A 12,695-nucleotide genomic window follows, 5' to 3' on the forward strand; every position below is an offset into this window, starting at 1 on the left:
TGTTTCTTAATCAGGGGACCCCCACCAGTCCTTTGGCCACAGGGGTGGTTTCAATATTTCTAATAGATAACTATTATTCTGTCTCTAAATTTCTATATTTCTTTGCAAATGTATTTTTGTTTGGACCTTCTGTCTCTTCATCTATCCACTCTCTTGCATGGAGTATTGCTGAATAAGTTTTGTGTAGTTGATTTTATTTGCTAAGTCAAATGTTCTCTCCCAAGTAACGAACAACGGTGTTTGCACTGTGAATTTGTATAAATGAGCGTTCAAATTATGACTCAAACTTTAGATAAACTTATGAATCTTACTCAGAGTCTGTGGTTATTTCACCGATATCTATAACTTGGTTAGAAAACTGTTAATATCACCATCAACTAGCTTAACCCCTTCGCTGCGGCGGCTATTCCGCCGCAGCGCTAAAGGGGCGGGGCGGCCGCGCGGCCGCCGCATGCTGGTGACAGAACCGCTCCGTCACCAGCTACAGTTGAGCTGTGCTGGTGACGGAGCGGTTCCGTCATGACCCGCCCCGCTCTTTAGAACGCCCGCGCAGGCGCGAAATCAGCGCCGCGCAGGCGCGGCGGCCGGGCCATGACGGAACCGCTCCGTCATCAGCACAGCTCAACTGTAGCTGATGACGGAGCGATTCCGTCATCAGCATGGAAGGGGTTAACTAATGGTCCATCGACCAGAGGAAAGAATGCTGATTTGTGAAATATGTATAACTAATCAGAACTGAGTGAATTACAAAACTTGACCCCTAGCGGTTTTTACCAGGTAGTGTGGATGAACAGGTTGGGTAAATGTATATGGGCCCCCTTGAATATATGAATGAGAAATTGTTATCCCTGGTCTTTCCGCTGGATCAAGACTATTTCATGACTTGCATTTTATTATGAGCTTCATGCTTTATATAGCAATTGGAAAACTGGCTGATTCTCTGCCATATAATTTGCTTTCTGTAATGCCTTTACGGTTTTAATAAATCTTCTAGGTTTTCATTTTAATATTTTTCTGGCTTTACTGTGAAACTTAACGTTCTTAACATTGAACTCTGAAAACTCATTTGATATTGAATTCACATGTTGACCAAGTCCAGTTGAGGAGCACAAACCCATAGGGAATAACTCCGGTTAATCAGTAGCTTTCAAAACTGAAAAACAGAATAAAAGGGCTACATCACACTCTCATTAGGTGGCCTGTCCTTCTTACAGAGTCTCATCTGAATGATTCTGGAGAATACCCAGAGCAGACACAGCCCTTCACTTCATTCAGCTGTTCATCAGCCGAAGAGCTCGAGCTAAAAGCGCCCACGTGTGTACTTGCCCATTTACCTTTCGTCCCGTCACGGTGGCAGCTCGAAAGGATGCTCTTTGACTGGCGCTGTCTCGGGCGGAGGTGTCGCTGGCCCTTTAAGGGTTGGAAACGTAGAGGGACATGGTCGATCAGCTGCTGTGATGTGCGCAGGCGCCGTACACGGCTTTGGGGCCAGAGCCGAAGGATCGCAGACCGGGAGGATCTGAGGCGGCGGCGGAGAAGGCGGCCGGGCGCTGACAGCCCGCACCCCACCCGCCGCCATGGGCAACGAGGCCAGCCTGGAGGGCGGCGAAGGGCTGCCCGGTGGGGTCAGCCCGGCGGACCTCAGCCAGCTCAGCGAAGAGGAGCGCAGACAGATAGCCGCCGTCATGTCCAGGGCGCAGGAACTACCACAGCCAGAGGGCAGGTGAGTGAGAGTGTACCGAGCGAGGGATTACGGAGGAACAGGGGAAAGGGGTTGGCGATCATAGCGCTGCTTTGGCTGCCTAGGGAACAACCCTCCCTTTGGGAGCCTTGTCCATGCCATCCCCTTTCACCCTCCCCCTTTATCGAGGTCCTGAGGCTGTACATAGCTGAGGCCTTCTCGCCCCCACAGGATGTCGCCGTTTTGTGCAGGTGTGTGTGGACGGTAGTGTTTTTCTGTGTCTGCTCTTGTGTACGAAAGAGAGTGTTTTTCTGTTTCTGTGGCAGTGCGTGTATGTAGTGTGGCAAGCGCTTTCTCTGCTGTGTCTAGATATGAGCGGGTCTGGAATGTACATCTAGCGTCAGCGAGTGCTTCTGCATATCTACTAGCGTGTGCTTATGTGCACGAGTTCTATGTATGTGCGCGTACGCGCTCCTGTTATGCGGTTGCTCTTGTGTACGGTGTACCTGTGTGGTTTGGTCGCTTTGAGCTCCCGGTGGGTGTTGTTAGGTCAGGCTGATTGCTTTCTAAACACGATGGGGCTGGTAGCACCTTCCCCTTTAAGCCGCATCCTTCCTTCTTGCTTTGGGGGAGCCGCCCCGCCTGCTCATCACATATTTATCTTATACCGTGCACGGAGTAGGGAGTGCGCGTCACTTTTCTGTGCTTGTACTGGGGATAAATATTACCGAAAACAGCAACCGGAGATGAGAATAGTATTTACATTCAGAGCCGTATAATGTAGGCTGTCCTCGGAGCCACACCTCTATCGAGTGCGCACCTGTTCATCAGTAGTGTACACAAATAGGCAGTGAGCCTTCTCTCTGCTCCTGTACGTGGCTTCACTATACTCGAGTTTGCACACAGTTATGCATTGTATTTGTTTTCTCTGCAGATAACAATGTATCTCAACTCTTCTTGCACGCATCTTGCTCCAACCGTCTGCTGCTCCTTCAAATAAACAGTCGGTATTTGCTTGCACATAGCTAGGTGGTGCACTTGTTGGCACCGTACAGTATTTACCTTTATTTCTGGGCCGTCAGCGGTCAGCCACTGTATCTATGCTTGCACACTGCCGGTACTATATCTTTGCGTGGTTGTTTACAGGCAGGGTGTTAGTTATGTCATCAGCACCTTATCCTCTTACGCTATGTATCATTCATGCCGCCGGGCACTTGGATTCCACTTTCCCAGTGCTGAATTTAGCTCTTCTCTCCAAGGTGCTGAAGCGTATGCACTGTGCCGCTGTCTTGTTTGAGGTGGGGAGTTGAACTCCGCTTTAATACAGCTCTTGATCAACACACGGCGTGTGAGGCACGAACGGGTTTCGCTCTTCTGTCCAGGGTCCTGAAGAACAGGCCTGTGTGTTCACTGCTCAGCCGCTGTGTTTGAGATGTGACTGCGGCGCTGTTTACAACAGTATTGGCGCTACTGTGTGGCTGGAGCTCAGATAACACGGCAAAGCACTTTCAACACTTTAATGTGGTGAATCATTCACTTACGCTGAAGACGTAAGCGGTTGGGCTTACATTGTTTCAGTTCCCTTTTATTTTGTATAATTTCTTTTTGGCCAAGGTAAACCGCCTTTAATGTAATGTGCTTGTTCACGTTAGCACCCCACCCCACGCACGACTTTCCACCCTCGAAGTTGGATGTCGATTTTATTATTGCGATACAAAAAAGAGTCGGTACAACTCTAGATAAGGCAATTAAATTAGCCGATCCTGACTCTACATCAGTAGTCATACAACCCCAAACCAAGGGAGAGGGGAACGCACCATTCCTGAGTCAAGGGAAGAGTATGTCAACAATACAACACACCAGCACGAAGATCAATTGATGATAATTCAAAATTGTATTGAAGTTAAATGCATAAATATTTATATATATACACTTTTTTTCAAGGACTTATATTCTGCACAATGGAAAAACTATATTATAATAGTGTGTGTGTATATGTATATATATATATATATATATATATATATATATATATATATATATATATATATATATATATATATATATATATATATATATATATATATATATCTCTCTCTCTCTCTCTCTCGCAGGCAAAACTCCAACCACTTCCACCAAAGCCTCGGCGGCGAAGAAGGAGAAGCGAACCACTTCTTTGTCAGGCAAGATGTTATTTTATTTCAACCTTCAGCAGCAATCAACAGATGACGCGTTTTGGGCTCAGGCGCCCTTGATCACATGTGATAGGACGCCTGAGCCCGAAACCCGTCATCTGTTGATTGCTGCTGAAGGTTGAAATAAAATAACATCTTGCCTGACAAAGAAGTGGTTCGCTTCTCCTTCTTCGCCGCCGAGGCTTTGGTGGAAGTGGTTGGAGTTTTGCCTGCGATTGGAAATTTACGGAGGTCTGACTTTCTTCCGTCCTGCGAACCCTCTCACCCGGAAGCGGCTGCCGCCATTAAGTCTAAGTTGTTATATATATATATATATATATTACTTCAACTATTCGCTCAGATGAGGCCGCACTCCGTTGCAGGTGAGTTTCAAACCAATTTAATTCAGACAGCGCCAGCTTTCCTTTCCTTCATAGTGGCCCTGGCATGACGCGTTTCAGGGAATCCTTTCCCTTTCTTCAGAGGCCCACATGAGCAGACTGAGTTTTGTGCCGCTGCACTGTCCCCTGCACGTTTTTCAATTTGTAATTGGCCTCCGGTGTGCCTATTTAATGGATTCATTTTACCGTTGCATGCTGGGACCTGCAGTTCCTTTATGCACCTTTTCTACCCTCCAGTTGGTCCGGCGCTCATGTGCATTTGCAGGGACCAATGTAACCCTCCATTAGGCATCTGAAAAGGACTCTGGCTGGGTCACATTACAGGAACCTGCTCAACCGATCACGAAGGGAAATACTTTTCCCTCCCGCAGTCCATGATATTTTCACAGATGGTGCGTCGCCTCTACGGGCGGAACCGCCATTGTATGAATTACTTCAACTATTCGCCCAGAGATGAGACCACACTCCGTCGCAGGTTCGTGATCGGCGGAGCAGGTTCCTGTAATGTGCAGGGGACCGTGCAGCCACACAAAACTCAGTCTGCTCATGTGGGCCTCTGAAGAAAGGGAAAGGATTCCCTGAAACCCGTCATGCCAGGGCCACTATGAAGGAAAGGAAAGCTGGCGCTGTCTGAATTAAATTGGTTTGAAACTCACCTGCAACGGAGTGCGGCCTCATTTCTGGGCGAATAGTTGAAGATATATATATATATATATATATATTCATTATCTTTAATAAACTACGTCTTCCCTACTTTCCACTGTGGATTCACTTTGTTGAGGCTTCACTTAACTGCTGGTTACGAGGTGTTGTGAGGTCCCGACCGCTGGTTCCTTCACTGTTACGGAACCTGGACCGTTTTCCTCATATATATATCTATATATATATATATATATATATATATATATATATATATATATATATATATATATATATATATATATATATTACCTACTGGCGGTCGCCAGTAGGTATATATAGTTAGGATTTTTTCTCTATGGGACTTTTGAAAATTCTATGTCTAATAACTTTGGCGTTTGTGGACGGAATCGGCTGAAATTTTCAGGAAAATGGCACATTTTGTTTCTGAGCAGCCCCTGAAAATTTGGGGGGGTTTCGTCAAGGGGGGGCCGAGAAAAAAGGGGGGTCCCAAAACGCGTTTTTCCCATTCATTTTTCCATAGGGCGTTTGGCCTCACTTTTAGCTCGAACGGCTGAATGGATTTGCACAAAACTTGGCAAAATTGTAGGGACTGTTAGCCCGATGTGCCTTTGCTAGGTCTCAAGATATGTGCTCCAGTGGATTTTGAGAAATTAACGTTTTAAAAAACAGATATATCTGTGACAGCGTCCCAGGTAGCGCTCCGGTTCGCAAACTTTTCGCGTAACGGAACTTTGCGAAGCGAAGCTGATTGGCTCTCCAGTGTCTGTCAACATTCTAAACAGTCCGGAACGGCCGCCATCTTGTCTCTCGGTAGGATCGAGAGTCAAGAGGAGGAGAAAAACGAAGGGGGGAATTTAATGAAAGGGGGCAAGGTAGACCCTTCTTGACCCCCTAGGAATGATGTTGGGGTTATTAAAGGGTCCTGTGGGGCAAATAAAAAAAATTAGATTTTTTGCGGTAGAAGCGCTTCCCGGTTCGCGAACCGGGTAGCGAACCGGGTCGCGAAACGGGAATTCGCCATTTTGTGTTTCGTTTTAATTAAATTACAAGATGGAGGAAAACAATGTGTGAAGTGGGTATAAGGGGGTACGGGAGACGTATCCCGACCCCTTATGTTTTCTGAGGGTGGCTGAGGATGCTCATATATGTTGATACTTGTCTTCCAGCGGCTGCGCGTGAGCGTTTTTTTTTTTTTTTGCTGCGTGACGTCTGTTAACGTTCGATTCGAAGGAAATCAGGAAGTGTTGACCGCCATTTTGACACTGTGAGTAAATATATTGTTAAAAATAATTGTTATAAATTAATCCGTATTGATAAACATTGTCTGCGCCATCTTGCCTTTTTTCCAATGCCACACTTTTGTCGTGCACGGCAGCCATTTTAGATGCCTTGACCAGACCCACTCTCTGCACGCCGCCGATCCTCAGCATGGCTCCCCACCCTCGCAAGCATCTCCCCCACGCACTGGTCACCCCCCCCTCTCTCTCATGCATGGGTCATAAACCTCCCCCCATCTGCGCTGCTTTTCCCTGAGAATCACACCCCGTGCCCGCCCGACACCTCCCTTTCACCCTATTCACTACCGCACCCTCTGACACTCCTCTTCCTCTGTGTCCGATTGTCTAGGCCGGTCCCAGGCTATCACCTAGCCCTGCGGAAGTAGTTTATGGCCCCAACTGTAAAGAATCACCCCTCTTCAAAGGAGTTACAGTAGATCAAGGCCCCCACCCCATGAGATCCGTCACACCATACGCGTTCCTACTATCTGATAGCTGAATGGCAACTGAAACGCTAAAGGGGCGCCCCATTGCAGCAAAGGAGCCTCCACCTGGAGAGGCCCATTCACGCCGCCTCCTCCCCCCCCCCCAAGGGGCGCCCCACGCCGTTTTTCGGTGCAGCATTGTAGGATGCCAAGACCAGTGCGGCAAGTAAAGGACATCACCTGGGTGCCGTCCAGATCTCAGCGCGTTGTGCTGCCTTCGGACTATTCGCACAACAGACCGCTACTGACAAGGCACAGTGCAGCAAAAGCGGGCGGAAAACCGCTGAATGGCAAATGAAACGCGCCGAGATCCGGATGGCACCGAGGTGGTGTCCAGCAAGTTGCCGCACTGGTGTGGCCATCCTACAATGCTGCGCCGAAAGACGGCGTGGGGTGCCCGGGGGGGGGGGGGCGGCGCGAACTGGCCTCTCTCGCCTCCCCAGGTGGATGCACCTCATGTGCAGTGCAGCGCCCCTTACCGTTTCACTCGCCTTCCAGCTGAGTTCCGCCCGCTCTTGCGGCACAGTGCCTCACCTTCCATCCAGCTGAGTTCCGCCCGCTCTTGCGGTACAGCGTCTCGCCCGCCATCCAGCTGAGTTTCTCCCGCTCTTGCGGTACAGTGACTCGAACGCGCCGAGATCCGGATGGCACCGAGGTGGTGTCCAGCAAGTTTCACTGGTGTGGCCATCCTACAATGCTGCGCCGAAAGACGGCGTGGGGTGCCCGGGGAGGGGGGAGGCGGCGGAAACGGGCCTCTCCCTCATCCCCAGGTGGAGGCACCTCATCTGCAGTGGGGCGCCTCTTAGCGTTTCACTCGCCTTCCAGCTGAGTTCCGCCCGCTCTTGCGGCACAGTGCCTCACCGTCCATCCAGCTGAATTGTGGCTACTCTTGCGGTACAGTGACTCACCCGCCATCCACCTGAATTGCGGCTACTCTTGCGGTGCAGCTAAAGGCGGCTGCAACAAGACTCTCAAAATGGCGGCCGGCTCTTTGGATTTGGGCCTGGTCCACTAAAATGGCCCTGGGACACCTTGGAACTCGGACGCTTGCCTGCTAGGGCATGGGCCCCATTCCCGAAAGCGTCCCCTCTTTTGACTGATTGTTCATGTTGCCTATCTCTTCTGTTGTCATTTAACGGAACCTTTTTGGACTTCCAAAAGGGGTTCTGGTCCGACCGCTGTTTGGTGGAGACATTTTGACTATATCCTGGACCTGCCCGGCCTCGCCCAAAATGGCGCTGGTATAAATGGGACTTGTAACTCCTTGTTGTGTACTGGTTGCCCAACCTTGATATCACGAGATACGTATGCAGTTTTGAAGTACTTGGCGGGCGGGGACGAGTACTGATTGAAGATTTGGACATCCCTATTGATATTAAGTTCTGATGTGTTATTGATTACTGTACTATTGAAAGTTCGAATTAACGTCACCCATGGTACTTGCCCGCAAATGTATATCTAGATAATTTTATTGTAACTGGCCCTGTCGTACTTTAATCATAAAATGTACGTCCACCGATTCCGCAACTGTTAGACACCTTAGTTCTTGCAACCTAATGGGTCGCCCGTTCCGTTCTTCTACAGTGTAAATGTCCCCTCATCATATACGATTCCAGTTTGCTCCGTGGCCGGCCCACGTGGTTATAGGCCCGTATTTGTATACTGACATTTTCACAATAAAGGTTTTTAAAACAAAACATGGTAGTAGTACCTAGATTGGTAAAGTTTTGAATAATAGCCACTGTTTTCGAATCAGTAAAAGGCAAGTGAAATAAAGCAGCCCGATTACATGAAGGTTAAAAGGTATAATACGCAGGAACGCAGTAAAGATAAATGGTCAAGGGCTGTTGTGTTTTCCACTCCTGCAACATAAAGTTATCGATAAGAATCTGATATTCATGCCTATCAGCGACTAAGACAGAAGGCCGAGCCTCTTTTGTTCAACGGCTCCCTCATGGGACGAAGAAACGCCCTTTTTCTCGAAATAGGAATATTTTACTTGCAGGACAGTTGTAAATTTCCCGGGAAAATACATTAGCCTGGAACATTGTTAGTGATAAACTGTAAATGCATCTGGGTCCTTTGCTTTACAAGTCAGAGTGAGAAAAAAAAGGTGGGGCTTTCATCATTTGGGAAAAAAAAATGTTCTTAACCAATGAAAAGTGTTATTTTTAGGTCATATGACCAAGCCTTTCATCATTAGAATAACAAAAGTAAAATGAACCAATGAAAAGTTTTATTAACAAGTCACATGACCTGTTATGCTTACGTTACGCGCTGCGCGCCGCGCTCTGGATCGTTTCCGGGAAGCTGCGCCTCGCGCACCGGAGCACTTCCGGGTGCGCTAACGCGGCGCGTCATATGACGCATTACGTGACAACGCAGGTCCAGAATATAGTCAAAATGTCTCCACCAACCAGCGGTCGGAACACAACCCCTTTCAGCAGTCCAAAAAGTTCTGTTAAATGGCAAGAGAAGGGACAGGCAACAAGAACCATCAGTCAAAGAGGGGTGGGCAAGTTCTTCTCTACCGGGTCACGTTGGGGCTCCACCGGAACTGATCGAATTGGTAGTCTACAGTGTTTCTGGATGTTTCAGACTGAAGCTGGCGTCAGCATGAGAGCACCACCATCTTGTGGCTACGTCGTGGCCATTCCGCGAGCAATCATGGCAGTCGTTCCCCACCGGAAGTCTACGGGAGTCGGGGTCCGGGTGACTGTTGTAGAATCTTCAAGGCTGAGGGGGCTCTTTTGGGAATGGGGCCCATGCCGTAGCAGTCAAGCGTCCGAGTTCCACGGTTGCCCAGAGCCATCTTTGCAGGCCAGGCCCAAGTCTGTGGAGCCGACCGCCATTTCGTGAGCTCCGTAGCAGCCGCCTGTCACTGTACCGCAAGATTGGGTGCAATTCCGTTGGATGGTGGGTGAGATGTTGTAATAGCAAGAGCAGGCGCAATTCAGCTGGCCAAGCGAGGCACTGTGTCGCAAGTGCGGGCGCAAGTCAGCTGGTCGAGTGAAGCGCTGGGGTGTAGCTGAGAAACCTCCACCTGGGGAGGTGGGGGAGGCTCGTTCGCGCCGCCTCTCCCTTCTATTGCACCCCACGCCGTCTCCTGGCGCAGGTATATGTGATGGTCGGACCAGGGCACCGCAGGACGTGTCTTCAGGTCAAACGGATTGTGGGACAAGGTGTGGAGCAGGCGCAATTATCTCGGTGGCCTCCGTCAAGTGGTTCAAGGAGGCACCGCATCACATTGTTTTCCAATGCAGTCAGGTCCACAAACAGCCCCCACTTACTTTGAGAATAGTGAAGCTGCAGCAGGTGCAAATAAGTTTCAGACAGTGTTACAAGCACTGCTCGGAACCCTCAACTATGGCACCCAACATCCAGGGCTTATGCCATTTGTGCAAGGCAGTGACATCGAAGCATCTCAGGGACCAAGCAACATACCATATCCAGAGTCCTTCCCACAACCTCTGCCTTCCTTCTTACCTAGTTATTGTTCTTTCACTCTCACTCCAGGCTTTTAGTCTGTGGATGGAAAACCATGAACCTACACTCACCTACGAAAATCTTACTATAGATGGTTTATTTTGAGCCCAAAATACAAAGGCTTGTTTGGATCGATGTTGCAGCAGGCTGCCATTTAAATAGTTATTTAATAAAACGTTTTACCCTGTTACTTTGCTGGTGTGTTGTATATATTTATAATATTTGCATAGTGTTTGTCGTTATTTTGGGTGGGGTGGGCGGCGGAGCCGAGCTGTCTTGCAGCTATCATGGTGTCGAGCTCAGTTCCTCTCACTAGTTTCGTATTTGTCATGAGGGGTTGTTCATAATGTTTCTATTTTAGCGAGGTCAAAAAGAGATCCCATTAGTGGCCTACTGATTCTGCTTGATTCCTTTTGTTTTTTTAACGATTTTTCACTATCTGCAAAGACTAAACAGAGTATTGCGACTCTGTGCTTGTTTGTAAATAGAGAATGAACCAAAGAGAACCAATTCCAAAACAATAAATGCTAGGATAACAATCAATCAAATGGAGAGGGAAGCAGGCACGACGGATTACAACGGGGGCAAAGGCCTGTGTTACCTACCCTTCACTATCTGCAAAGAGAGAATACTCCTAAAAGAAAAGAGGAGGGGGGGGGCAGCGTTCAAAGCACATCAGCGTGCATAAATACGAAAATGTTTTTACCTACCACGTACTTGACATTTTACAGCTTTTGATATTTGCTATTAAAAAACCATTGAAATTCACTGAAAAAACCATAGGTTATAGACCATATATAGTTAGGAATTAGCATTTACAAAACCTTGAAAATTCACTGAAAAAACCATAGGTTTTAGACCATATATAGTTAGGAATTAGCATTTACAAAACCTTATTTTACTCACACAAAACCATTGAAATTCGCATATATAGTTAGTTGCACTAACTATATATCGCGCACCCGCAATCCACTGCTGATCATGTCACATATTACATCATTCATGACATGGTCAGTGACATCACTGATGACATCACTGATGACATCTCAAATGACATCACTGATGACATCACTGATGACATCTCAAATGACATCACTGATGACATCACTGATGACATTTCAAATTACATCACTGATGACATCACTGATGACATCTCATTTGACATTACTGATCACATCACTGATGACATCATTCATGTGATAATACGATGAACCTCTTCAGACTCTAATATAACCTTAGATACACTCAGTGTAAACAGACACTCTCAGAATGTCACTCATCCATGGAGTTACTCACACACCTAGTCAGTCATTCAAAGAATCAATCACACCTCCATTTCCTCAACTATACAGTTATACACACCTTACTTATTCATACATATACTAACACATAGTTACTCTCTTATACAATCCCTGATACAAGTTCACAATGATCCATACAGCCACTCACACATTCACTGGCTCTTATGCACAGTTATTTATATATGTCAACTCTCACATGTATTGTGTTTTACATATGTACTTACTTTGACATGTAGCACTGAGATATCCATTCACTCACCAATACACTCATGCACACAGTCAACTGCCCATACAGCTGTTTCCACCTGCACTTTTGAACCCATACATCTAGTGAATCAACTGCTCACACATCTATGCACAGAGTCATACACCTCCCAGCCACCCACACACACACTCAGTCTATCATACAAATACTTGGGCAACCAATCAATAACCCATACAGTTACTCATATAGCTACTGATCACCACATGCAGTAGCTTACAGAACAACAGACATACTGATGCACAAATTAAGACAGTTTAGTCACTAACCCATGCACTCAGTGAGACACATTTAATCGCTCACTCATACAGTCAGTCATGCACCTACTAAATCCTTCATCCAGACACTTATACATCCACTCATTCTTCAATATGTAAGACATATTTTAACTTTACAGAAACATACAGTCACTGGGTGTTGTCATCAGTGATGTCATCAGTGATGTCATTTGAGATGTCATCAGTGATGTCATCAGTGATGTCACTGACCATGTCATGAATGATGTAATATGTGACATCATCAGCAGTGGATTGCAGGTGCGCGATATATAGTTAGTGCAACTAACTATATATGCGAATTTCAATGGTTTTGTGCGAGTAAATTAAGGTTTTGTAAATGCTAATCCCTAACTATATATGGTCTAAAACCTATGGTTTTTTCAGTGAATTTTCAAGGTTTTGTAAATGCTAATTCCTAACTATATATGGTCTACAACCTATGGTTTTTTCAGTGAATATATATATATATATATATATATATATATATATATATATATATATATATATATATATATATATATATATATATATATATATATATATATGAGAACGCTGGATTCCCTCACTCTAGCTCTGCGTATGCGGACACAGCCTCCACGCCAACCACAGGAAGGAAGAGACGAACCACCAAATTGGCAGGCAAATAGTGTTTTTATTTTCTTGCAGTTCGCTCAGCCATACATCAGC

The 12,695-nt window shown here is 46.6% G+C and overlaps 1 protein-coding gene across 2 annotated transcripts in view; it reads left to right on the forward strand.

Annotated features, from left to right (window-relative positions):
- The first annotated feature begins 1,472 nt into the window (after nt 1-1,472).
- The window catches only part of PCLO (piccolo presynaptic cytomatrix protein), a 1,259,786-nt gene continuing 1,248,563 nt past the window's right edge, over nt 1,473-12,695 (forward strand). For both annotated transcript variants that reach the window (XM_086919783.1, XM_086919788.1), the window contains exon 1: nt 1,473-1,723. In XM_086919783.1, the coding sequence (XP_086775909.1) occupies nt 1,578-1,723 (146 nt within the window). In that variant the 5' untranslated portion in view covers nt 1,473-1,577. The remainder of the gene's footprint in view (nt 1,724-12,695) is intronic.

This window comes from Lissotriton vulgaris, chromosome 1_1, assembly GCF_964263255.1.
Source record: "Lissotriton vulgaris chromosome 1_1, aLisVul1.2, whole genome shotgun sequence".
Classification (NCBI taxonomy): Eukaryota; Metazoa; Chordata; class Amphibia; order Caudata; family Salamandridae; genus Lissotriton; species Lissotriton vulgaris.